General features: G+C 58.7%; 2 protein-coding genes across 3 annotated transcripts; one reads left to right on the top strand and one right to left on the bottom strand.

Annotated features, from left to right (window-relative positions):
* Positions 1-4005: 4005 nt before the first annotated feature.
* On the bottom strand, positions 4006-8930 carry MRPL36 (mitochondrial ribosomal protein L36). Of its 2 annotated transcripts, XM_044932384.2 has the most exons (3): positions 8870-8930; positions 5164-5311; positions 4006-4772 (listed from the first exon to the last, which is right to left on the bottom strand). In XM_044932384.2, the coding sequence occupies exon 3, from the start codon at positions 4757-4759 to the stop codon at positions 4457-4459; it is 303 nt and encodes a 100-aa protein (XP_044788319.1). In that variant the 5' UTR covers positions 4760-4772; positions 5164-5311; positions 8870-8930; the 3' UTR covers positions 4006-4456. The 2 variants fall into 2 exon arrangements, with proteins under 2 accessions (XP_044788319.1, XP_025126519.1); XM_025270734.3 differs by lacking the exons at positions 5164-5311; positions 8870-8930 and adding an exon at positions 5058-5150.
* Positions 8931-8956: 26 nt separating this feature from the next.
* NDUFS6 (NADH:ubiquinone oxidoreductase subunit S6) lies at positions 8957-14284 on the top strand. The gene is made up of 4 exons (XM_006051698.4): positions 8957-9136; positions 9963-10016; positions 13216-13338; positions 13865-14284. The coding sequence occupies exons 1-4, from the start codon at positions 9005-9007 to the stop codon at positions 13928-13930; spliced, it is 375 nt and encodes a 124-aa protein (XP_006051760.2). The 5' UTR covers positions 8957-9004; the 3' UTR covers positions 13931-14284.
* The last annotated feature ends 11098 nt before the right edge of the window (positions 14285-25382 follow it).

Below are 25382 nucleotides of genomic sequence, written 5' to 3'. Positions count from 1 at the left end.
CAAACAGCACCTCCTGCCAAAGCTATGTCTTTAAAACTTGAGTATGCAACCCTACTGGAAACAGGGTCTTTGCAGACGTGATGGAGTTAGTGATGTCGCGATGAGACGGTCCTGGACTAGGGGGTGAGAATGCATTTCTGTTGCTTGAAGCCACCAAGGCTGAGAGTTTGTTACAGCAGTGCCCCTAAATCATCTTGGCTTCTAGCCAGGATCACTTGATGAACAATGAATGGAGTAAGTTCTTTCCTTCCTTACTTTCCATCTTAAACTTTTGGAATGAACCAGGGGGGCACTCTGTAAAGCCAATCAGCTCATAAGGCACAAGAATAAAACACGACCCAACAGCTGCTCACCCGGCTTCTCCAAAGCACAGCCAGAGAGCTGCTGTGTCAGGGGAAGGATTTTACTCTCAAAACAGGTCTTTTTCTCATTCTTCCCAAAGAATAAATTCCTTTATCATTATGAAAAAAACGATTCAGTGAGTTCTTAAGACTTCACATTTTAAGTTTAGGGAGAGCCCATTGTTTCAAGATTTAAAATTTGCAGCAACCACAAAAAGCCAAAAACAGCCCAAGTGCCTGTGGGAGGAAGGATGCGGTCCTCATTGGGAGGAGACAGAAGATGGAAGGAAACTTCCCAAACAACCGCCTGGTGTGTGATTTGATAAAGAAATACACGTGAGTCAGGCGGAGAGGACAGTACAAGCTGGGGATGGGCAGAAACCACGGTCTCCTTTATTATGCTCTAATTTTTATTTTTAATTGGAGGATAATTGTTTTGCAATGTTGTGTTGGTTTCTGCCACACAGCAGTGTGAATCAGCCTCAAGTACACGTACAGCCCCTCCCTCCTGACTCCCTCCCACCCCTCCCCATCGCTCCCCTCTAGCTCTTGTGTGCTCTTTAACTTCTTTCTGTTTACTTACTAACTCTGACTTTTTTGGTCGCACTGGGTCTTCGTTGCTCTGTGTGGGCTCTCTCCAGTCTGGGTAAGTGGGGGCTTCTCATCACTGCGGCACCTTCTCTTGTCAGGACGCACAGCTCTAGGCTTACCAGCTTCCGAATTTGCAGCATGTGGGCTTCGTTGCTCTTAGGCATGCGGAATCTTCCCAGACCAGGGATTGAACCCATGTCCCCTGCGTTGACAGGCAGATTCTTAACCACTGGACAGCTAAGGAAGTTCCCACTTCATCTTTTAAGATTAAAGAAGTACAGAAGGGGAAAACAGCAGGGAGGGCCCGCAAAAAATTAAAAACAGAACTACCATATGATCCATTAACTTCACTTCTGGGTGTTTATCCAAAGAAAACAAAAATATTAACTTGAAAAAAAATCTGCATCCCTGTGCAGCATTATTCACAAGAATGAAGATATGGAGTCAAGCTGTGTCCAATGTCGTTGTTTAGTCGCTAAGACCTGTCTGACTCTTTTGTGACCCCACCTGCCAGGCTCCTCTGTCCATGGAATTCTCCAGGCAAGAATACTGGAGTGGGTTGTCATGCCTTCCTCCAGGGGATCTTCCCAAACAAGGGATTGAACCCAGGTCTCCTGCATTGCAGGCAGATGATTTACAGTCTGAGCTACCAGGGAAGCCCCAAAAGAAAGGGTTCAAAGTTCCATTTGAAAGTTGCTTAAGATTAGATCTTCGAAGTGCTCAGGACAAGGAGAAAACTCTGTGACTACATGTGGTGCCTGTTAACTAGGCTACTGTGCTGACTGTTTTGCAATATACGCGAATACTGAATCTTGGTGTTGTACACCTGAACCTAATATAATGTCCTGTGCCTCAACAAAAACGGAAGAAAGAAATGCTCAGAATGAATATACTGGGTTCCAGCATCTGGGGCTCACGCTCCGGGGATCCCACAGCCCTCCAAGGAGACTGAGGTTGGAAAGTCTTGAATGCAAGCAGGCGCCTGCAGAAAGGCAACTGCGTCCCGGCTGGACAGTGAGGGGCGGGGCGGGGGGGGGGGGCAGGCCCCGCATGGACAGCTGGCCGTCATCCTGCTTCAGGGAGACCTGGGAGCTCGGACTCTGGGCCATCACGGCGTCAGCCTGCACACACATTGACCCTGACAGACGGGGCCCCCTGGGTGGGCGGCTGGGGACAGGAGGGGCCTGCAGGGGCCGAGGGTCACTTTTTCTTTCTCCATCTTTCTGGCTCATTCTTTTCAGTAAGCAGATTGTTCACAGAAGTTTACATTTTTCTCCTAGATACCACTTACCAAAGTGAGATATAAACCCAATTCCTCAAGAAAACCTACACCAAAAAGTAAACCTTCATTCCCATCACATCCCACCCTTCCCTGAGAACTGCAGACAACTGCTGTTTTGGCGTGCATTGCCCCAGAACTTCTTAGACCGTTTCCCAAATATTTTTACTTGGAAAACACATATACACATTGCTAAGAGTTTATTTTTTACACAAAGGAACACACGCTTTGTACCCCGATGCCCAGTTTTCTTTATATACTTAATAATCAGAAACCTGGGGCTGGCGTGGGTCACGGCTTGGAGAGCCCTGTCGCTTATCTCAGGGCCGCGTGCCCTACCCTCCTGGGACCATGTCATCATCGGTTTGACCATGCGCCCCCGGCGGAGCCTTTGACTGTTTTTTCTGCCCTGGTAAGTGCAGCCCATGGATTCCTGTGTGTGTGCAAGTATCTCACTGAGATGACGCCCAGAGTGCATCAGGAAGAATGTGTGCTTTACACAGAAGAGCTGCCTGGTGTCTGGAGGCACCGCCACCTGCAGTTTATGGGAAGCTCCGTTCACGGCCAGTGCTCCCCACGGGTAATGTGCTTCTTAACGTCTGCAAATCTGACGGGCAGACACGCACTCCGCGTTTGTCTCATTTCCTGGTTACTGGTGGGACGCCCACACCTCTGTGGGGCCGCCTGGACGCGCGCCTGTTCATGCCTTCCACCCCCGTCATAGCTCGCATGGCCCTTCCCCGGGGATGCTCTTTCTGGCACCTGAGACCTTCCACCCACTGTCACAGCTCGCGTGGCCCTCCCCGGGGATGCTCTTTCTGGCACCTGAGACCTTTACCCTGTTGTGTGGCCCTCGCACACGGGCCCATCTTGTTCCATAGGGCGTGGTGACAGTATCTTTTGCCCTGGGGGCTGAGGGCAGCGAGAGGGACGTGTCCACACCTTCTGGGGGTATCATGGACTGGGACCTCGGGCCTGGCTCCTGGCTGGTAACGTAAGAAAACCTGGACCCCCGAGGTTGCACTTTTCAGAGGGGAAGCAGGAGGGCAGGACCGTGACCTCAGCATGGAGGGAGCGACCCTGAGAGTAGGACCCTGTACCCTGGACTTGAAACCTCAGGGCCGGGACTGGCTCCCCTTGGGGACCGAGAGCCGGGTCTCGGGTGGCCTCTCCGCAGCAGGAGGGAGGCGAGGCCACGCCAGCCTGGGGGACCTGATGCTCTTTCCATCGGAGGGCAGTGCTGACGTGCGTACTCACGAAGCCATTGACTCCTGGACTTCATGGAGCAGACGGAGGGGTGTCGGGGCAGCAGAGCAGGAGAGCAACAGCTGTTCCCACCAGGTGTGCAGTGCACCTGCCGGGCAAGCCTGTCTAGTGTCTTCCTTCTTGACCCCCGGCGTCCACACTGTGCTTGAAAGATCTTCACGGATTGCTGCCTCCTGACCTCAGCTGATCTTTCTGTCGTGCTGTGATCCGGGGCTGTAGTGCTGATCCATTGGGTACTGGGAAGAAGACAGTCATTCTCTGACCTTTAAATAGAGACGAGTGAGCCCCAGAGAAGAGCGACTCACACATTCTTCCACTGTAGCCTGTGACGGGTGACCCTGGACACTGGCTCCAGGTCAGTCTGTGGAGTCCACGGGAGTTCTGCAGACTCAGTTCACACCCACTGAGCACACACACTCATGCACCCATGCAGACAGTGCACACAGCAGTTTACAAGGGCATGCATGTACACACGGCACCCACACATACATGGACACACGTATGCACGCACACTTCCAGTCTCAGGCGAAGGATGGTAAACGATTTAATCAATGTCCAAAATACATTTATATAGGTATAAACGAGTTCACTCTTCTGCGACCTACAGATGGCTATCCAGCCCTCCCCGGCTCACCCTGGAGGCAGGAATGCTGAGGACATGAATCTGAATCCACAGGCTGCAGCGCGGGTGTGGCTGAACAGAGACAGGGCAGCCTTGGAAGAACATGCCCTCTGACTGGACAAAGCCAGCTTTCCCTCCACCGGACGCCCATCTGCCCGCCAGAGCACCAACACAGCTGAGTTCACACTGGAGGTAGGAGGGCCCCGGTCCCAGGTGGGGCTCTGCCTTGGTCGGATCCCGGGCCACAAGGAGGTGAGCCGCAGGCCAGGCCGCAGGGGGTCTGCGCGTTGGAACGCTGCAGGGTGTTCACGTGCCACTGTCCTCTCCGTACGCAGCACCGTCTCCCGGGCAGGGCTTCTACATCTGTCTCTGCTTGTGCTTTGGGTTGGTCTTGCAGTAGATGAACCAGCGCCCGCGCCTCTTCACCAGGTAGCAGCCCTTGCAGCGCTTCTTGAGGACGCCCTTGGTCTTGAAGCCCAGGGCGGGCTGCAGGCCGAGCGCCGGGCGCGCGGCGAGGAGCGCGGCGACCAGGCCGGGGGGCCTGTGAGCGGCAGGGCCGGCGCGCGGGGGGCCCTGCGCGAGCGCGGAAAGCGGGCGGCCCCCCAGCTGCAGCAGCGGGCCCACGGCGGAGGCCACTCTCCTTAGGAGGGCGGTGGCCATGTCGTGGCTGGACCTGGGGACGGAGAGGAGAAGTTGTCACAGTGGCCGGTGGCTCGCGCCGCCGAGAAAACCGCCCTCCCCGCGCCCGTGCGCTCAGGACACGGGGCCCAGGAGGCAGCGTGTCCCTGGGAGGACACGAGCGCGGCCAGGCGCACGGGGTCCCCCTCTGATCCCCACCGAGCCCGGGGTCCCCGGCCGCGGGGCCGCACGAGGCCTGCGTCCACGCTCCCCTCGGGCGGCCCGGTCCCGGGGTCACAGGGCACAAAGCGTGAGGTCCCGGACAGTGCCCGGCCCGCACCCGCGGCTCAGCGGGGGAAATCGAGGCCAGGGGTCCCCGACTTGCGCCCTGCTGGAGCTTCGAACTTCTGCCGCCCCCGGAGCCCCTCAGAACCCCCAGGACCCACCTGGAAAGACCGCGCCCGGCTCGACTGCGGCGCGCGTCCCCAGCTCGTGCGCCTGCGCCCTGGGCCGCGCCTGCGCAGTGGGACGGGGACGCCGCCGTTCGGAGTGTCCGCCAGGAAGGAAGATGGCGGCGGGGTCACGTGGCGGTGCCTGCGGGGCCGGACACAGAGGCGGAGCCAAGTCGGTGCAGAGCGAACGTCATTGGGTTCCTCCCCGGTGGGCTGCCTTTCTCGTCCCCTTACAACCCGGCCTTCCCGTTCCCAGCGTGTGTGCCCAAGTCCCTCCAGTCTTGCCTGACTCTGTGCGACCCCATGGACTGCAGCCCTCCAGGCTCCTCTGTCCATGGGATTCTCCAGGAAGGAATACTGGAGTGGGTTGCCAGCATCCCTCCAGAGACTATTCCCCACTCGGGGATCAAACCGCGCACCTGCGTCGTTTTCCTGGGGGCTCCCTCCGCCTTGTGGGCCACAGGGCATCTAAAGGTTTTGGGGGGCCCTGGCGGGTGGGGACTTTTCACACTGTTCACGGGGTTCTCAAGGCAAGACTACTTAAGTGGTTTACCATTCCCTTCTCCAGAGGATCACGTTTTGTCAGAACTCTCCACCATGACCCATCTGTCCATATTGGGTGGCCCTACATGGCATGACTCATAGTTTCATTGAGCTAGACAAGGCTGTGGTCCATGTGATCAGATTGGTTAGTTTTCTGTGATTGTGGTTTTCAGTCTGTCTGCCCTCTGATGGAGAAGGATAAGAGGCTTACGGAAGCTTCCTGATGGGAGAGACTAACTGAGGGGGAAACTGGGTCTTGTTCTGATGGGCGGGGTTGTGCTCAGTAAATCTTAAATCCAATTTTCTTTTGATGGGTGGTGCTGTGTTCCCTCCCTGTTGTGTGACCTGAGGCCAAACTATGGTGGACGTAATGAAAATAATGGCAACCTGCTTCAAAAGGTCCCATGATGCACCGCTGCACTCAGTGCTCCCGACCCCGCAGCAGGCCGCTGCCGACCCACGCCTCTGCTGGAGACTCCCAGACACTCACGGGCAAGTTTGGGTCAGTGTCTTGTGCGGTCACTGCTCCTTTCTCCTGGGTCCTGGAGCGTACAAGGTTCTGTTTGTGTCCTCCAAGAGTGTATTTTCTCAGTCATGTGTAAGTTCTGGCAGCTCTATGGTGGGTTAATGGCCACCTCCTCCAAGAGAGCTTATGCCACACCTGGGTCTGCTGCACCCAGAGCCCTTGCCCCCGCAGCAGTCCACTGCTGACCCATACCTCCGCAGGAGACACTCACACACAGTTCTGTCTCAGTCTCTGTGGGGGCTCTGGGTCCTGGTGTGCCCTCTGCCTCTGAGCATCTCTGGTGGGTATGAGGTTTGATTCGAAACGTGATTTCACCTCTCCTATCGTCTTGCTGGGGTAGTGCTCAAAGTAATTCTCAAAATTCTCCAAGCCAGGCTTCAACAGTACGTGAACCATGAACTTCCAGATGTTCAAGCTGGATTTAAAAAAGGCAGAGGAACCAGAGATCAAATTGCCAACATCTGGATCATCGAAAAAGCAAGAGTTCCAGAAAAACATCTATTTCTGCTTTATTGACTATGCCAAAGCCTTTGACTGTGTGGATCACAACAAACGGTGGAAAATTCTGAAAGAGATGGGAATACCAGACCACCTGACCTGCCTCCTGAGAAATCTGTATGCAGGTCAGGAAGCAACAGTTAGAACTGGATGTGGAACAACAGACTGGTTCCAGACAGGGAAAGGAGTATGTCAAGGCTGTATACTGTCACCCTGCTTATTTAACTTATATGCAGAGTACGTCATGAGAAATGCTGGACTGGATGAAGCACAAGCTGGAATCAAGATTACTGGGAGAAATATCAATAACCTCAGATAGGCAGATGACACCAACTTTATGGCAGAAAGCGAACTAAAGAGTCTCTTGATGAAAGTGAAAGAGGAGAGTGAAAAAGTTGGCCTAAAACTCAACATTCAGAAAACTAAGATCATGGCATCTGGTCCCATCACTTCATGGCAAATAGATGGGGAAACAGTGGAAACAGTGACAGACTATTTTTTTGGGCTCCAAAATCACTGCAGATGGTGACTGCAGCCATGATTTTAAAAGATGCTTGCTCCTTGGAAGAAAAGTTATGACCAACCTAGACAGCTTATTAAAAAGCAGAGACATTACTTTGCCAACAAAGGTCTATCTAGTCAAAGCTATGGTTTTTCCAGTAGTCATATATGAATGTGAGAGTTGGGCTGTAAAGAAAGCTGAGCACAGAAGAATTGATGCTTTTAAACTGTGGTGTTGGAGAAGACTCTTGAGAGTACCCTGGACAGCAAGAAGATCCAACCAGTCCATCCTAAAGGAAATCAGTCCTGAATATTCATTGAAACGACTGAAGCTGAAACTCCAATACTTTGGCCACCTGGTGCGAAGAACTGACTCACTGGAAAAGACCCTGATGTTGGGAAAGGCTGAAGGCCGGAGAAGGGGACAACAGAGGATGAAATGGTTGGATGGCATCACCGACTCAGGACAGGAGTTTGAGTAAGCTCCAGGAGTTGGTGATGGACAGGGAGGCCTGGCATGCTGCAGTCCATGGGGTCGCAAAGAGTCGGACACGACTGAGCGACTGAACTGAACTGGGGATCGGGGAGGCGCTGGGAGAAGGGATGCAAAAATGGGAACAAAGTAGGTATCTAGAATGCAAGACAAGTAGACTTTTTTTTTTTTTAAAGATACCAACCTCAAAACAAAATCTATAAAAAACACATGCTTATATTAAACAGATATCCTGGGAGAAATGTGACGAGGTTCAGGGAAATGCGTGGAAATAGGTCCTGGTCCTAACTGACTGTAGTTACATTTAGTTCCTCCAACATATTATTATGAAAACTTCCAAACAGAGTAAAGTTGAAAGACATACTTGGCGAACACTCGTATACCCACCGTCTAGATTCCACAATAAACTCGCCATGCCTGTCTTTCTGGGCCGTGTCCCCGTGGACACACGTACTGTCCATGCACACGAAGGCACGCAGGACACGGCCGGCGCCGCACGCGCACCACTGACCCATCAGCGCGCTCTGCGCTCTGCAGGTGCGCTGGCTGGCGCCAGCCTCTTGAGCATCGGTCAGTGGATGCTCCGATGGGGAAGTAATCTGAGCACCGTCGCCTCTCGTGGCCACACCTCCCTGAGGTCCAGGCTGTGGGCGCCCTAAGCTCCTGGAGAGTGGGGTGTACAACCCCACTCCAGCTCTGGGGTCGCCCCCGTGCGCCCCCTTGCCATGTGAGCCGACCCTCCCGACGGGTCTCTGCACAGGCAGCCCTGAGGGGCAGGAAGGAAGCTGGGCCCGGGCCGCGAGCCGGAGCCCTGCCCAGGTGTGCTCCAGAGCAGCGGGCCTTTCGGGATGACCGGCATGAGCGATGCCATGGGACACACTTTAGTGGCAGTTTCACTGGGCTCTGCTGCAGAAACCCCAGGACCGCAAAGAGATGCGCACCGTCCACCAGGGTGGACGTCCAGTTTCCTCCAAGCAAGGACGCTTGTGCAGCCTTCACCGACAATCGACGCATACCTCCCCAGGATTACCCGTTACCATGGAAAGGAAGCACTGCATCTCCCGCTTCCACCCTCCCGGCCCTGCCCCGGTACGTGGAGCCGCCGCTGCGGGCTACGGGTGCGCAGTTTCCCGCCTTACCCGGCCGAGCCCCTCCTCCGCCGCGCCCGCCGGCCGCACCGCGCACGCGCGCCCCCCCTGCCCGGCCACATCCGGGCGGACGCCGTGCGCGTGCGTCGGCGTGTCGGCGCGCGGGGTTGAAGGTCAGCCCGCAAGATGGCGGCGGTGGCGACCTTCCTCAGGGTCCTGGGCCGGGGCGGCGCGGTGACGCGCGGCCTGCCCGGGGGCGCCAGGCGCTTTGGGGTGCGGACCTCGCCGACCGGGGAGAAGGTCACGCACACCGGCCAGGTATAGCCACGGCGGCGCAGAGATTGCCCTCCCCTCGGGGCGCCCAGGCGGGCGGAGCCCCGGTCCGGCCCCCAGGTCCCGCGGTGCAGCGGCTGGGTGCTCGCGGGGCCCAAGTCCAGTGCTCGCGGTCCCGCCGCCCCGCAGCCCAGCCCGCGGCCCCCGCGTCCCACGGCCCAGTCCCCCTGGGGGCCGTAGGCGCCGGAGCCTCGGTCCAGCCTTGGCTGCCGCGGTCCCCTGATCCCCGGGTCCCGGATCCGCGGGGCTGGGGGCCGAGGGGCGGAGGCGCTCGGTGTTTGCAGCCGCTGCGGTCCCGCCGTCAGGGCTTCGGCGAGCTCCGAAGCGAGGCCGACACCCGGGGGAGCCCCTTGGTTACTGTGCGGAGGCCTCCGTCGGGGTCAGAAACCGCAAACTGTGGGTCACATCTTCTAACGTTTGTGTAACATTAAATAGCATATTTAATAACTCGAGGGTCTGCTGTCGCCTGAAACACAGTCTTAGGTGTAATCCTGATTCCAAAGATGAGCGAGTAAGTACTTGTGGCGTGGAAAGATCACGCAGCAGGTGCAGAGGGGAAGGATGCTCCGGCCTGTCAGAGGGCGGGTCAGCGTGTCCGCCTCCGCTGGGACTGCTCTCCTCTGGTTCTTCCAGTTTGCACTGCGGCCTGTGGTCGTGTTAGGAATCCCGCTGAGATGTGTCCGTGGGGCACAGCTCCTCAGTGTGTGATCACATGCACGGCCTAACATGAAGGAAACGCTTTTTGTGTAAGGTCTGTGATTGATACAAAGGTACAGAATTGGGCTGTAAATAGTACCCCTCTTCTTTTCAGGTTTATGACGATGAAGACTACAGGAAAGTTCGATTTGTAGGTCGTCAGAAAGAGGTAAGGAAAAGATGTGGTAAAAGAAGGGCTTGCCAGGCGGCTCCATGGCAGAGAATCCTCCTGCAAGTGCAGGAGATGTGGGCCCCACTTGGGGACTCGGGGCCTGTTCCTATCCAAGGTCCAGAGTGTCCAGGGGATATGTGTTTGTGTAAGATGTGCAGCAAGTCTCTCAGGCTTTCGTTCTTGCAAGAAAAAATTGGTGTTTCAGTTCAGTCGCTCAGTCATGTCCGACTCTTTGCAACCCCATGAATCACAGCACGCCAGGCCTCCCTGTCCATCACCAACTCCCGGAGTTCATTCAAACTCATGTCCATTGAGTCGGTGATGCCACCCAGCCATCTCATCCTCTGTCGTCCCCTTCTCCTCTTTCTCTGGTTTGCAAGAGACTTATTTTAAAAGATCTGGGTTTATTGAAAGACTGCACAGAGAGTACTGAGTTCCCATATACTGCACCCCCCCGCCCCACCAGGCTCCCTGTTGTTCTCTTGGCTGAACCTGCTCCCTTTGTTAGAGCACGTGCAGAGTGTTGAAACCTTGTGATTCATTCAAGTCTGTGGCTTCGGTTTCTTTGGGGTTCACTCTTTGTGTTGTACATTCTGTTGAGCTTAGGAAGCTTCCCCGGTGGCTCAGACAGTAAAGCGTCTGCCTACAATGCGGGAGACCCAGGTTCAATCCCTGGGTCAGGAAGATCTCCTGGAGAAGGAAATGGCAACCCACTCGATTATTCTTGCCTGGAAAATCTCATGGATGGAGGAACCTGGTAGGCTACAGTCCACGGGGTCGCAAAGAGTCGGACATGACTGAGTGACTTCACTTTCTGTTGGGCTTGGGCTTAGTTGCTCGGTCGTGTCCAACTCTGTGACCCTGTGGACTGTAGCCCCCCAGACTCCTCTGTCCGTGGGATTTTTCAGTCAAGAATACTGGAGCAGGTTGCCATTTCCTCCACGGGATCTTCCCAACCCAGGGATTGAACCTGCATCTCCTGTGTCTCTTGCATTGCCAGGTGGATTCTTTACCCGCTGAGCCACCAGGGAAGTACATTCTGTGGGTCTCGACAAACGCATAATGTCTTATATCCAAACTGCAGTGTCACTCAGACTATTTCACTGTCCCAGCCCCCGCCCCCCACCCTCTTATGCACCACCTCTTCACTCCCACCCCCTCAACAGTCCCCGACAAACCCCCATCTTACTGTCTCCACGGTTTGGTTGTATTTTGAGAAATAAAGCGGATCTGCACTTAGGCTGAGGGCCACGGAGAGCAGGAACTGGGCCGTAGCGCTGCCTTTGCGGGGAGGCGGGCTGCGCCCACGAAAGGCTCTCAGGCAGTCTTGACCAGCGGGCCCGTGTGGCCGCAGCGAGTCTGCACAGCAATCCCTAGCCCTTGGCCTGGGACGGGCCTCCTGGAGAGGCGAGGACGGAGTGGGGCCTGCTGTGGTCCTGGGTTACCTCAGAGAGTCAGAGGGCCCGACTGGCCAGCTGTCCCCCTGTGGCGACAGACCTGTTTTCACTGCTCTGTGGTCACGCACGTGGAGTTAGAAGCCAGTGTTTCCTGCCTGTGAGCGACGGGCATCACGGCCACCTCAGGCAGTGGGTGTGCTGGGCCCAGGAGGTGGTTAGCATGGCCGTTGCGGGGCGCTGTTTCCCGGGTGCGGGGCGCTGGGCCCGGGGCGCAGACCGCAGTGGGACAGCACGTCACGTGTGCTGTGGCCCGGCTGCGCTGCCTCCCTCCTTGCCCCCTTGCTGGAAGGAGGAGCCTAGGGGGCTTCAGGCAAGCCCCAGCCCAGGCCGACAGCGCCTTCCCGAGTCAGGACTGTCCCCCTCTGGGGGCTCAGTGTCGTGGTGGCCGCAGGCGGGCGGGCTCTGAGCTTCCCTCTGGCTCCTGGACCGGGAGGCCTGTGCTCGTCCCAGGCTCAGATTTTAACACCGAAACTTCGCACCCCTCCCCCTTCATTTGTAAAGTTGGATCATCGTTCCCTTCTCCTCACTGCAGTCCTGGGCCCTGGGGTGCGGCTGGGGTTCTGTGTGCAGGGCAGGGAGCCTTGGGGACCCCCAGACACGGCACCTGTCACCATCGTGATAAACAGACACTCGGTTACTCCCAGAGTCAGAATCACAGTTATCGTGGGCCGCATTTACAGCTCGAGGGTCTCTTCTGTGCACTTGTGTCCAGGGACGTCCGGGAAGGGAGAGGGACCCCACTGCTGACTGTGTGTGACCCGGTGACCCTTGGACCTGCAGAGATGGGTGGCCTTCAAGAGGTGGTCTGGCAGTGTTTGACCCTGAGCGTGTCGGCTGGGGCGGGATGCAGCAGCTGCCTCACATCCGGTCCGCGTGTAGGGGCGGGCGGGGCGCTGCCTGCAGCGCGGGGCTTACCCCGGGCCGTGCTCGGCGGGCCTGGCTCCAGTTCTGGCTGCCGCAGGTGAGCAGGTCCCTGTCCGTCAGCTCAGATGGTGCTCTCATGGCTTCCTGGCTTGAGTCCTGCATGAAGAGACGCTGGCCCCCAAGGGGAGAGGAGAGATGTCTCCTTGCCGTTTCTCCACCAGCTTAAGAATCACGAGTTGATTCCCTCCAGTGAGAAAACCAGTGGGCTTGGAGCTGCTCTGGGCCCAGCTGTGCCACTGTGCTTCGCAGTTACTGTGCCATCGTCCCTCCTGCCCCCGCGCCCCTGGCACCCCTGTGGAGCAGCCCTTGGCCCGAGTCAAGGGCTCAGTGTCCCACTTCCTGCTCGGGGCCAAACCAGCTGTTAGCTCAGAACCAGGTCCCCGTGTTGAAGTGGTCGTGGGGCCAGCAGCTGCTCCTGGTCGTTCCCTGAAGACAGGAGGAGGAGGGCATGTGTGTGTGTGTGTGTGTGTGTGTGCGCACGCGCGTGTGCTCGAGCCTGTGTATGAAGAGAAGGGGGTGGGGCAGGATGTTACCAGTGGGTGAGTCCAGGTAAAGACTAATGGGAAGTCTTTGGGCTGCTGTACTTCTTGGAGATTTTCTGTAAGTTTGAAATTACATGCAAATGAAGAGTTAAAACGTGTGTGCATGTATGTAATTATCTGTATTACGAAGATCTGCATTGATGTTTAAATGAGAAGGTGCAGAGTGTCTGCTGGCAGCGCAGTGCGCGCCTTGCGGGGGTGGTCTACACTGGAATTCCGCGGGAGCGTCGGGGGTTGGTATGTGTCTGTGTGAGCGCTCCTGTCTTGTTGCAGGTGAACGAGAACTTCGCCATCGATCTGATAGCGGAGCAGCCCGTGAGCCAAGTCGGGAGTCGGGTGATATCGTGCGACGGCGGCGGGGGGGCCCTGGGCCACCCCCGAGTGTACATAAACCTGGTAATGTGCTGTCTGGCCCCGGCCCCTGTCCTGTTCTGTCCCCGCTGGCCGCACACGCTTGGCTCGGCCCTGCACACGAGCCGTCCACCAGGGCTGAGCAGAGGGCGAGCACGCACAGAGCTTCCAGGACAGGATAGAACTTGGGGTGGGCCGCCCCCTCAGGCAGGGCAGGCCCCGCCACCCCTGCTGATCCGTCCTGGCTCGACCCCAGCCCCGAGGGGGGCCTCTGCTCAGCACCTCTCTGCTCCAGTCCTCCCGGCCCCTGCCCAGGACGCCGCCTGCCTCATGGGCAGGGAGGGTGGGCTGGGACCGAGCCGACTGTTAACGGCAGGGAGCCCGGGGCCCTGACGCGTCTGGGGAGCGGGCCCCAGGGCCTCCGGCACAGCACGTCCAGCGTCAGGCCCCGCGGCTCCCCTGGTGGCAGTGTGTTTCCAGGGCCTGGCTTCAGTGTCGGACGTCTACCAAGTGTGGACTGACGATGGAGGTGGAAGATGGAAATAGGGAGCTCTCCCTTTGAATCTTTCAGGACAAGGAAACGAAGACGGGGACGTGCGGCTACTGCGGCCTGCAGTTCCGGCAGCAGCACCACTAGGGCAGCCGCGTGGCCGGGGCCCAGTGCAGGGCGTGCTGGAGGACCCGGGCGTCTCTCAGTCGCTGAGGCCCGGCCCCCAGGGCCCGGCCGCCTGCTCCTTCCTCCCGGGGGAGTGTGGTGGGCGTGGGAGAAGTGGCGGGCCGCTCAGGCCGGCTCAGCTCCGCCTGGCTCAGCTCCGCCCGGCACTCTGCCCCTCCTGCTCCTCAGCCGCCTGGTCTGAAATCCCACAAAGTTAAGTACTGTTTGAAGGTGTTAACAGTCACATGTGGACTGATTTAAATACTCTGTGTGTATTTAAGAGAGTAATGGCTATGATGTGTTGTTCCACAGAAATAAAATCCGGAGGGGAGAGGACAGAGGTGTGGTGGGTGATGGGGGGACCCGGAGGAGAAGTGGGGAGGAGGGATGAGGGAGGGAGGGAGGGGTTTACCTGAGCTGAGGGAGCACCTGCCCAGCAAAGCTGCTGAGAAAAGACGCTCCTGGATGCATGCTGATGATGAAGCAGAAGTTAAGGAAGCCCTGGAGTCTGCAGGAAACAAGACTAAGCTTCCGGTTGGAAGGACCAGTGACCACACCGGCTGAGTTCCCAGAAGGGCGCCTGGTGTCCCCTTCAGCCCTGGAAGCTGGAGGCGGTAAGTGCTCCAGAGGCAGGGCGCTGGGCACCCTGATGGAGGGGAGGCTCCAGCCTGCGGTGCTGGGGGCAGGGCTGTCAGCTGCGAGTGGGCTCACGGAGGGGTTCGTGCGCCCGGAACACGTGGGTGCTCATCAGGCTCGCCCAGTTGGAACTGTCTGTGCGAGCACGTCGGGGGTGTGGGGGTGGGGGAAGGAAAGGTCAGGGCCCTGGGGGTCTCACGGGGGGGGGGGGGGGGCGGAGGCATCTCTGGGTCTCCCTGCATTGGAGCGAGCGCCACGGGGCCCCGAGCGGGGATGGGCGCACCTTGATTTCAGGTGACTGGAGAATGTGTCTCACCCAGAAGGGGCCAGGAGGGGGGAACCTGGCCAGGGAGTGGATGTGGAGGGAACCAGGGGTGGCGGGCAGCCCACGCTTCCCGGCCCACAGGAGGGGACAACTCAGACTCAGGACCTGCACAGTAGACCCAGGGAGGGGCCCAGCCAAGCTGCAGGCTGCAGAGGGCTTCTGTCTTAACTTGTCAACTCTCTAGACTAATGTGGATGTTGAGTTTTACCAACAGAAACAGAGAACACATGGTTACCAAAGGGGAGACGGAGGGGTAAATCAGGAGGCTGTGACTCACTCACACCCTGTGTATAAAATAGGCGAGCAGCGGGGTGCAGTACGGGGAGCTGTGCTCAGGGTCCTGCTGTAAGCATGATGGGAATGAGTGTGAAGACGTAGGTGTGTGTGTGACTGAGTCACTTCACAGCAGAGACTAAGTCAACTCCAGTTAAAAAGGCCCTTCCACTTCTGTCCCCTTAAAACACGTCAGTGTTAGGAAAACTTCACCAATGTGTCTGCAGTCGACTCTCGTCCTGGAGTAGCTGCGCCCTCCTGCGTCTCAGTTTACGGTCTCTGCTGCTCTGTTAATGTTTTTGCACTGAGTTAGTGAAAAGAGCGGAGAAGGCAATGGCACCCCACTCCAGTACTCTTGCCTGGAAAATCCCATGGATGGCGGAGCCTGGTGGGCTGTAGTCCATGGGGTTGCTAAGAGTTGGACACGACTGAGCGTCTTCACTTTCACTTTTCACTTTCATGCATTGGAGAAGGAAATGGCAACCCACTCCAGTGTTCTTGCCTGGAGAATCTCAGTTGGGAGCCTGGTGGGCTGCCGTCAGTGGGGTCGCACAGAGTCGGACACGACTGAAGCGACTTAGCAGCAGCAGCAGTGAAAAGAGACTGGATGCAGTCAGCCGTGGGGGGAGGGAGCATGGCTGGGTCTTTTCAGCTCTGGTCAGACTTGCCACACACGTGTGTGCCTAAGGGGGCCTCCCGCTGCCGTCACACAGTCAGGTTTAGCATGATTCCCTTCAGTGACCGAGCTCAGAAAGTGTTCATCATCCCTGAAGTACTGAAATGTTAAAACTGTAAAAAATAACGATGTGCATCAGGCAACTCTTGGCCCCTGAGAACTCTCAGCCGTCTGTCCTGGAGTCTTAACTCATTTGAAGGAGCTTCTCCAACAGCCACAAGCCATTTGGAATGTGATGTGGGTGATTTCTACTATCCTCTGAACTTCTGTACTTAGAGGTTTTCATATTAAACATGTTTTAAAATCTTAAAATATTCTATTTCCATATAAAAATGTTCATGGGGACTAGGACCAACCTCCCGGGCTGGGGGTTTCAGAGAAGAAACGCACCCAGCAGCCTTAGTTTCCCAGAGTGCCGCGGTCCCGCAACACGTCCAGATCCCAGCCTCTGCAGTCAGTGCCGGGGGCACGGCGGTGACTCACCTGCGGGCGAGCCCCGGACCCCACGCAGCGGGCAGGGTGGGGATCCCCGTGACGTCCTGGTGAGCCCAGCGTTTCCCTCCCACCATGGGCAGGGGTTGGGTCGCCCCAGGCCTTCAGGGGGAGACGAGTCCAGAGTTTCCACCCGAGGCCAGTCCAGGTGTGTGCACAGGGGCACCTGTGCAGGCCGGCGGGTTAGGGCCTCCCCCAGGGCACTGTGGTCCCTGCTGGTGCCCAGGGCTGTCCTGCAGGCCCCTAATCCCTGCCCCCGCCCACCTGACCATGCGAGGCCAGGGTGGGGGTGGCGTCTGCGATGGCCTTGCTGTGTGTGCACCGCTGTCTCTGGTCTTCTGGGACCGTGTTCCTTAGGTTTCCCCAAGCCCACAGTGAGAGAGGGTGCACAGAGGCCCTGTTCTCTGTCAACCTCAGTCTGAGGCTGTTAGAAAATTCCAGGATAAGCGATTTAGAAGCTTTTAAATTTCCAGATGTCCTGAGTAGCCTGATGAAACCTCCCACCATCCTGCTCCATCCAGCCAAGCTGAGAATCACCTGTTTGTCCAGCGCATCTGACCGCTGGTCCCTGCACCTTGTCATCAGATCCCCTGTCACGGTGGCCAGGGCTTGCGTTCCCGTGCCCCTGGTTTACCCAGCGAGGCCCCCAAAGTGCACCGGTGTGTGTATGAAACGGTAGATGTGGGGCTTGGCCCGTCCACAGCATCAGGCGTCCACGGGGGTCTCAGAGACTCTCCTCTGAGGATCAGGCGGCTGTGGGAGTCCAGGCAGGAACGCGTTGTCTCCTGGCTGGGAGCGACCAGGAGATGGTGCTCTGCGCGCAGGTGTCCCCTCCCGGAGCCGGGAGCCTGGGGCCGGGAGGCTGTGCCCCCCAGAGCCCGCCCTCCAGGGCCTCGGCCCGGCTTCTGGTGGTACCGCAGTCCTGGGCGTGGAGACCAGACGCGCGTCACCATGTCTGCCCATGACCTCGTGAGCACAGCACTCAATGGATGTGGGGCGACCTCCTCTTAACTCGTTTCACTGCAGAGGCCCCAAGGTGAGGTTCCGGGGCGGCCTGAGTGCCAGGGGCTCCCCCAGGGCAGGGGACGCAGAGCACACTGTGCTCCCCCGCGCCGGGCCTTGGGAAGCGGGCAGACGTGAGGCCCGTCCTGTGGCTGCTGCTCCAGGGGCTGGGGGGAAGGGGGCTTGTCCCGGGAGCGCCCCTGAGGATCTGAGGGGCAGACCCAGTGAGGCGGGGCGGGAGCCTGTGGGGCCTTCCCAGGACAGACAGCCCACCCAGTCCTCCACCTGCCTTTTGTCCTTAGAAAAACTTGAGTCACAGAAGAAACTTAGTTAGAGAAGTGAGAAAAATGCAAAGAAAAACTGACACAAAGATAGTAGTTTAGTCATTCAAATCATGACCCTTAGTTCCCTCTTAAGGGCCACAGACAATATTCTGAGCTGTGTCCTGTGAGCTGTCTTCCAGAGACTGAAACTCCCGCCAGGTGGGCAAAGTTAACTACACAGTGACCAGACTGTAGCCATGGCATGCTGTTCAGTCGCTGAATCACGTCTGACTGCAGACCCCGTGGAGCACACCAGGCTTCCCTACTCGCTGTTTTCCGGAGTTGGCTCAAATTCATGTCCATTGACTTTGTGATGCTATCCAACCATCTCACCCTCTGTCATCCCTTCCTCCCAGGGGCTTTTCCAATGAGTCAACTCTTCCCATCAGGGGGCCAGAGTGTTGGGGCTTCAGCTTCAACATCAGTCTTGACGTGAACATGAAAGTCACTCAGTCATGTTCGACTCGGCAACCCATTAGACTATACAGTCCATGGAATTCTCCAGGCCAGATTACTGGAGTGGGTAGACTTTCCCTTCTCCAGGGGATCTTCCCAACCCAGGGATTGAACCCAAGTCTCTCACATTGCAGGCCAATTCTTTACCAGCTGAGCCACAAGGGAAAGCCCAAGAATATGGGAGTAGGTAGCCTAACCCTTCTCCAGCGGATCTTCCCGACTGAGGAATAGAATTGGGGTCTCCTGCATTGCAGGCGGATTCTTTACCAACTGAGCTGTGAGGGAGGCACAGTACCACAATTCTGAGAACGGGTCTCAAGTTTGGAACAAACCGATGCTGGAACTGAAGACTGCCTACCTAAAACAAGGCGATGCTGGTCAGACCACTGACGACAGCTTTCAAGACGCCTGTGCTGTTTCTGCACGGAGCCCCCTCCCGAGGTCTATAAAAGCATTTGAGCACTGATTGTCTTCCCTGTGGCTCAGAAGGTAAAGAATCCACCTACAATGCAGGACACCCAGGTTCGATCCCTGGGTCAGGAAGATCCCCTGGAGAAGGGCATGGCAACCCACTCCAGTATTCTTGCCTGAGGAATCCCATGGATGGAGGAACCTGGAAGGCTACAGTCTATGGGGTCGCAAAGAGGCCTTTGAGCAGGAGTCTGGCCTCCTCCCCGGTTCCCCGTCTCTGAAGTGAAGCAGACGTTCCTTCCCCACCAGCCTGGCCCCTCGAGCGCTGGCTGTGGCGCGTGAGCAGCCAGCCCCGGCTTTTGGTAACACCAGCAGGACGTTCCCCCAACGGCTCTCTGTCCCCGGCTCTCGGGGCCACCACGCTTCTCAGGGAGGCCGTGCCCTGTGTGACAGCGGGGTGCCGCCCGCCCCGGGCCCGGGTCATCGGGCGGATGGGGCCCCAGGATGGCAATTCTGAGGGCTGGGCCTGTAGAGGACTGGCGGAAGCCGGGGAGCGGCCTGACCCGGACGGCAGGGCCACAGCTGGGACCAGCCTTGCCGCCGTGTCCGAGACGGCTCACAGGCCTGGCGCCCCCACACGCGACGGGGAGGCGGGCGGGGCCCCAACAGTCCCGTCCTTCCCCAGGAGGCAGCTGCCGGGCGCTGGCCCTGGGCCTGGGCATTTCCACGGTGCCATCTGAGCTGATGCCCAAAACTGCACCAGAGACAATTCTGAAGCCCCCTGCCTTCCTGATGGTAGATGTTTGTTGTTCTGCTTTCAACTTGCCTGATGCACGTGTTTGAGGTGAGGGTTCCTTTTTTTTTTTTTTTAATATTGTTACTTTATTACGTAATGAGTAATATTTTTGAAGATATACATATTTGATTGAATTTTTTTAACTTTTCACCTTGTATAAAAATAAAACAGAGTAGCTGATTAACGACGCTGCGATGGTTTCAGGTGGGCAGGGAAGGGACTCGGTGCATCTGCGCCTGTATCCATTCCCCCAAACCCCCTCCCAGCCAGGCTGCCTCCCAGCAGTGAGCAGTTCCTTGTGCTCTACGGTAAGGTCTTGTTGGTTACCTGTGTTAAGTACAGCAGAGTGTGCACATCCATCCCAGACTCCCTAACTTTCCCTTCCCCAGGTGGGTTTCTGTAGGCAGCAGAGTTAACCCACTCTGCCAACGTCGTGTCTCCTCACGGACATGTTTAATTAAACCTTTGACACAGATTGGTTCCTGATCTGGGGCTCACAACTGCCTTTTTGTGCTGGTTTATTTCCCTGGGTCCTTTGTCCCTGCCTCCCCGTGGGCTGCCCGGACACATGTCAGAACTCTGTTTTCACCACCGGTTTTTGAGCCTGTCTCTGAGCAGTTCTTCCTGCAGTCGCTCCAGGCAGTGGTGTGTGTGGGTTCTGTGGGCTGCTGCCTCCGTGGGCTCAGCGCCCCAGGTGGGTGTGCGCCCTGAGGCTGGGCCATCCCATGGTTCCCCTCTGTGTCTGGAGCCCGGGAGGGGAAGGGTCGCCCCAGACTTTGCACTGGCCTCCACGCCCAGGGCCAAGGCCTGGCTGGCCTGCCTCCCTTCCCCTGGCAGGGCCTCCCGGCCTCAGTGTGGTGCATCTGAGGTCTCCAGCTGCACGGAGCAGGACAGGGAAGCACGTCCACCCACTGTCCTGGACGCAGGGACCACGCTGCTCGCACACACCGCACGGGCGACACCTGGGCCCCAGAAGCGACTGTGCTTGGCTGTGAGTCTGGCCTGGAAGCGGGACTGGATGGCCCAGAGCAAAGAGGTGGTTGGGGTGGGTGTGACAGGCAGTCCCAGAGTGGCCCCGGGCCGGGGCTGGGTGGGCTGTATGTAGACGCCCCCTGCCCAGGGCTAGCACCTCCTGGAGGGGCTGGGAGGAAGGCTGTGCGAGGGCCCAATGGGGCCCCTCCCGCCCAGCCCAGGGAAGGGGCAGCTCCGAGCCCAAGGCTGGACACCAGGCACCTGCTGGGTCTGCAGAAGTCTTGCTGGCAGCGGCGTCACATGCCTGCAGGGCCATGTGGCACCCAGTGACTCCTCCAGACAGCCGGGCCGACAGAGCGGCTGGCCGACGGAAGGCTCGGCAGGGCTCTGGCTGCAGATGCGGCCTGCTGGCTTGCCCTGTCCCTGGCGCATCCTTGAGTGGTGGCCACAGCCAGGGCCAAGCGCCTGAGGTCAGATGCAAGGGCCTGCGGGCCAGGCTGCGTGAGAGGACCAGCTCTCCCCATCGTCGGCTCAGGACACCTTCAGGACAGTGGCTCCTCCTCCCTGCCCCTGGACAGCGGCTCCAGGGGCTCCCTGTGTGGACCTGCCTTCCCTGGCGAGATCTGATGACCCGGGAGCCGCCCGCCTGAGGTCGTGAGCACCCAGGACTGCTGTGCGTCCCTGCTGGTCGAGGCCGCGAAGGGGACCTGAGCCCGTGGCTGGTGGGGGGCGGGGGTCCTGGGGCTGGTGTGTGAGCTGCTCCTCGGGCTCTGGCCCCGTCCCTGACACACGTGCTGGGCGGTGCCTCCCTGAGCGGGGCTGGGGTCCCGGCAGGCACTCTGCAGTCACTGTGCCTCCAGGGTGCTGGCTGCCCCCCAGAGGCCCGGGCACTCAGACCCCTCAGCCTGCCCACCCTGGGCCCCCGGGGAGCCGGCCTTCACTGGGGAATGGGTCCTGCGGCTGCGAGTCCCATGCAGCTCCTGCTGAGTCTGCAGCAGGGGTTGCCCTGCAAGGGTGAGCTGATGCTTCAGGAGGAGGGCCTTCCGCGCTGCGGGGAGCAGGTGGGCCTCCCGTGGACCTGGCACAGAGCGGGGCCGCCAGCGGGGAGCCACGCCTCCTCGGGTCTCGGTGCGCCTACTGCCTGAACACACGGAGCGCGGAACGCGACAGCCCTGCTGATGTGCGGAGGGTGATTCTTTACACTGAGCTTTCTGGCAAAGTGAGTCTCTAGGCACCTAATTTAAGCGTTCTCCGAGGAATCAAAACTGTCTGCCGGGAACAGAGGAGATCCATCGCCCAGAGCGCATCCCCCGCCCGCAATCGGTCACCTTTCTCTGCTTTCTGTCTGGACACGCATGCGCGTGGCTTTCAGATGTGAGGATGTCAAGGCAGGGTGAGGGGACAGTGGAGTGTGTGCAAGGCCGCCTCCTTCGTGTGGGGAGAGCCTCTTGGAGGGAGCCTGGGGCAGGGGCGACGTGCGGAAACCACACTTCAGGGCCCTAGCTGTCCTGGGGCAGTGAGGGTCTCCCCCTGGCATGTCACACGGGGTCCTGATGGTGGCCGAGGCGGCCTGTGGCACAGGGGAGATGGGGGTCTGCGCAGGCCAGGGACCCCAGGGTGCCACGCCTGCCAGTCTCAGGGTGCCTGGGCCGCTGTGTCCTCTGGTCACGAGGGCCAGGACCGCCAGCTCCGGCCAGGAGCCGTCCGTGGGGGACGACCCCCCCAGCTTCTCGGGGGTCATACTGCCTCTCGTTTCTCCGTAAGTCTCAAAGACTGGTGTCGTTAAGACTGTGAGTGGACGGGGTGCAGAGGTCAAGCTCCCCACGAGAGTGTGGACGGGCCCGAGAGAAGTGGAGGTGTGGGGGCTGGGCCTGGAGCTAAGACCGTCCCCGTCGGGACCCCTCCCCCCGCCCACCTGTGTGGAGCCAGGGGAGCCAGGGTGCCCTAAGTCTGGGAGAGAAGGGAACAGGCCAGCAAAGATGTTTCAGGGACAGAAGCCCAGCTGGGGGTAGGAGGGGAGAGAGAGGACCCCAGGGAGCAAAGATGTCCGGGGCGGGGGGGAGGCGTCTCTTCTGAGGACATGTCACGCCGGGAGATGGGCAGCGCTGCAGGGGCCGCCGGGCAGAGTGGGCTGCTCCCCTCCCCAGAGCACCCTGCCTCCCCTCCCGTGCGTCCTCCCATTTCACGGCCCGGGAGTGAGGAAGACAGACATGCCTGTTCCCTTGGACTCAGGAGGTCTCACACGCAGGAGATGCTGCAACTTCAGACTTTCACTTGGGTTGCATTTGCACCCCCCATCCTGGCCCCTCAAAACCTGTCATCCTATGATCCTTGAGAGTTTTATTGGAAATGGATATTAAGTTCACTGTAACAAGCTTAGGAAAGACAGCCATCTGTGGGTTAGTGGTATCTGGAGAGGGTTAGATGCTGGGGCCTCCATCGAGCTGGGCTTCCCCCAAAGGCTCTCCACCTGCTTTTACAGCCACCGAGATGGGCGGGGGCAGCTGGGGACCAGGAGGCCTCCAGCCAGGGCGGGGCCCCAGGAAGAAGCCTCCCAGGGGCTGGGCTGGGGGCTCGGGGGCATCAGGCAGCGGCCTCCCCTTACCAGCCTCCCTGTTCTGGCCCCAGAGACGCCCCCTCCCACCACCGCCCAGAACAGCTGGGTGAGCGTCGTCTGTGGTCGGCACCCAGTAATAAACAGGGGGACGAGTGCACACCGGCCCTTCTCCAGGGAGGCGGGTGCAGGGAACCCTCCCCGACGACGCCAGGCGTGGACGCCCTCGGCCAGCTAGAGGCTGGGCCGCTGGACGCCCTCTGAGTGTGGGCAGCGCCAGCCCCGGCCTGTCCACCAGGGGGCAGTGGTGCCTAACCATGGCCGCCCTCCCCCACGGGGCAGCCCCTGGGCTGGGACCACTGAGCGGGCCTCCCTTGCAGCGACTGACACCCTGACCCGTCCAGGCAGGGAGGCCCAGGCCTCGCGTCGGTGATGCTGCCCACCCGGGAAGAGGGAGGGAGGGTCGGGGTCATGCCCTGTGGGCTTGGCTCCATTCTGCGGACAGAACCACCGAGGTCCCTGCAGCAGGCTGGCCGTGGCCTTGACCCCAAGGCTGTGCTGTTTTCCCTGGTTCCTGCTCTGCTGGCCTTCAGCTCGGACACCCCTCTGAAGCCATCCAGCAGGACGTGCTCTCCCTGGGGCAGGAGGGGAGGGTTTCCTCTGGCCAGCAGAGCGACACATCCAGTCCAGCGGGTGGTCAGTGGGGAGGTGACTGCAGAGAGACGCTGGTGAGGGGCTGGGCCTCCGTGTGGGCGTGGCCGGTGAGGGGCTGGGCCTCCGCGTGGGCGTGGCCACCCGCCTGGGGTACCTGCTTACCCGGGGGTGGTGATAGGCCTGGCCTAGGAACGACTCGATGGACGTGAGTTTGAGTGAACTCTGGTAGTTGGTGAAGGACAGGGAGGCCTGCTGCTGCTGCTGCTGCTGCTGCTGCTGCTGCTAAGTCGCTTCAGTCGTGTCCGACTCTGTGCGACCCTATAGACGGCAGCCCACCAGGCTCCGCCATCCCTGGGATTCTCCAGGCAGGAACACTGGAGTGGGGTGCCATTGCCTTCTCCGCAGGAAGGCCTGGCGTGCTGCAATTCATGGGGTCGCAAAGAGTCGGACACGACTGAGCGACTGAACTGAACTGAGGAACGACCTCGCCAGGCCGGGAGCCCCCGACGTGAGGGGCGCCCTCCTGTTGGACGGGCGAGGAGGCCGCAGGCTGGTCTGCTCCCGCCTTTGCTGACCGGTCAGCACGTCCTCTGTTTCTTGTAAGACAGAGCCGCTGACACTGAGATTCTTAAGGTGTCCGGCTTGGGAGGGCGGGGGTCGGGGGTAGGCAGCTGGCACAGAATCTGGTCCCTGGCAGCCCTGCATGGCTGGTGGCTGGGCCCTCCCACCTGGCAGGCCCCCTGTCCTTGTGCTAACCTGCACCAGGCTCCTCAGAGGCTAATATCAGTATTACAGTACTAATTTATTAGACACGGAGAGATTTTTAAATTTCATTTTTGTGCAGTTATTTAAAATTTAAAATGATAACGTCTGACCCAATTAAATTTCAGCTGATCACTCTCCAAATGCACAGTCTTATAAAATATAAATGAGGAATCTTAAGAACTCTTATAACAACTTAATCTCTGTGTAGATGATCTGCTTTTGGGGAGAAGACAGAAACTAGGCAGATCTGATTCTGAAAATTATCTCAACTATCTAACTATCCGGGACTGTATCATGTACATCAAATTCCTTCTGTTTTATAATAATAATGCTTTTATATTTGGCCTTTCTCCTGGGGGATTTCTGGCATTTTCATAATTTAGAGGCTCCATTGGAGACAGCCTGTTTTTCCAGCCTCTGGGCAGGTCCCCGGGAGGCTGGTAGGGGCGGCCAGCCCTGCCCCATCCCGCCCTGGGCACTGTCTCCTCACTGGTTTGCGTGTAGACCCGCCAGCCTGCTGACCTCCCACAGTGAGCCTCCCTTCCCAGAAACACTCATAGCATGCGTGGCCCCGCTCGAGGGCCTGGAAACACACCCGATCCCACCAGGCTGGACGGTCAGCATGGCCACCACCCAGACCCTTGCCGGGCTGAGCTGGCCTCCTGAGGCTGGTCAGGGCAGGACTGGAGAGTGGCCGGGGTGGGGCCTGCACGCGAGCCCACGGCCCTGTCTGGGTCACATGTCTCATAGAGCCTCCTCTATTGGGCAGCTGTGGGGTCATGTGGTCTGGACATGCAGAGCTGGAGACTCCAGGGGACCTGGGACCCTGGGCCGCAGGAGCTTCTCCCACACGTTGGCACGGGGCAGGATTGGGGTGGCCCCGGGCGTGGGGAGGGGCAATGTGAGGGTCCCCCAGGGCAGCAGGGGTCACCTCGTCCAGAAGATCGGAGGTCTCAGAGCTGGAAGGAGTCGATCCTCTGTGTCCTGATGGTGACTTAATCGGAACACCGAGCGCCCCAGCTGCTGACACGTGGTCTGGGGGGCAAGTCCCGCTTGGGACGCAGCTGCGGGGGCCGTGGCCGGGCCAGCGCTGCCCTGC

The sequence above is a fragment of the Bubalus bubalis genome, chromosome 19 (assembly GCF_019923935.1).
Source record: "Bubalus bubalis isolate 160015118507 breed Murrah chromosome 19, NDDB_SH_1, whole genome shotgun sequence".
Classification (NCBI taxonomy): domain Eukaryota; kingdom Metazoa; phylum Chordata; class Mammalia; order Artiodactyla; family Bovidae; genus Bubalus; species Bubalus bubalis.
The sequence above is the reverse complement of the archived record's forward strand: the minus strand, read 5'-3'. Positions and strand labels throughout refer to the sequence as shown.

What these genes read in the sequence shown, in the direction of transcription:
- MRPL36 (XM_044932384.2), bottom strand. Translation starts at nt 4,759, where the DNA reads ATGGCCACCGCCCTCCTAAGGAGAGTGGCCTCCGCCGTGGGCCCGCTG.
- NDUFS6 (XM_006051698.4), top strand. Translation starts at nt 9,005, where the DNA reads ATGGCGGCGGTGGCGACCTTCCTCAGGGTCCTGGGCCGGGGCGGCGCG. An exon ending in AGGTCACGCACACCGGCCAG is followed by an intron (nt 9,137 to 9,962) that starts GTATAGCCACGG and finishes TCTTCTTTTCAG; the next exon opens with GTTTATGACGATGAAGACTA. An exon ending in CCCGAGTGTACATAAACCTG is followed by an intron (nt 13,339 to 13,864) that starts GTAATGTGCTGT and finishes TGAATCTTTCAG; the next exon opens with GACAAGGAAACGAAGACGGG.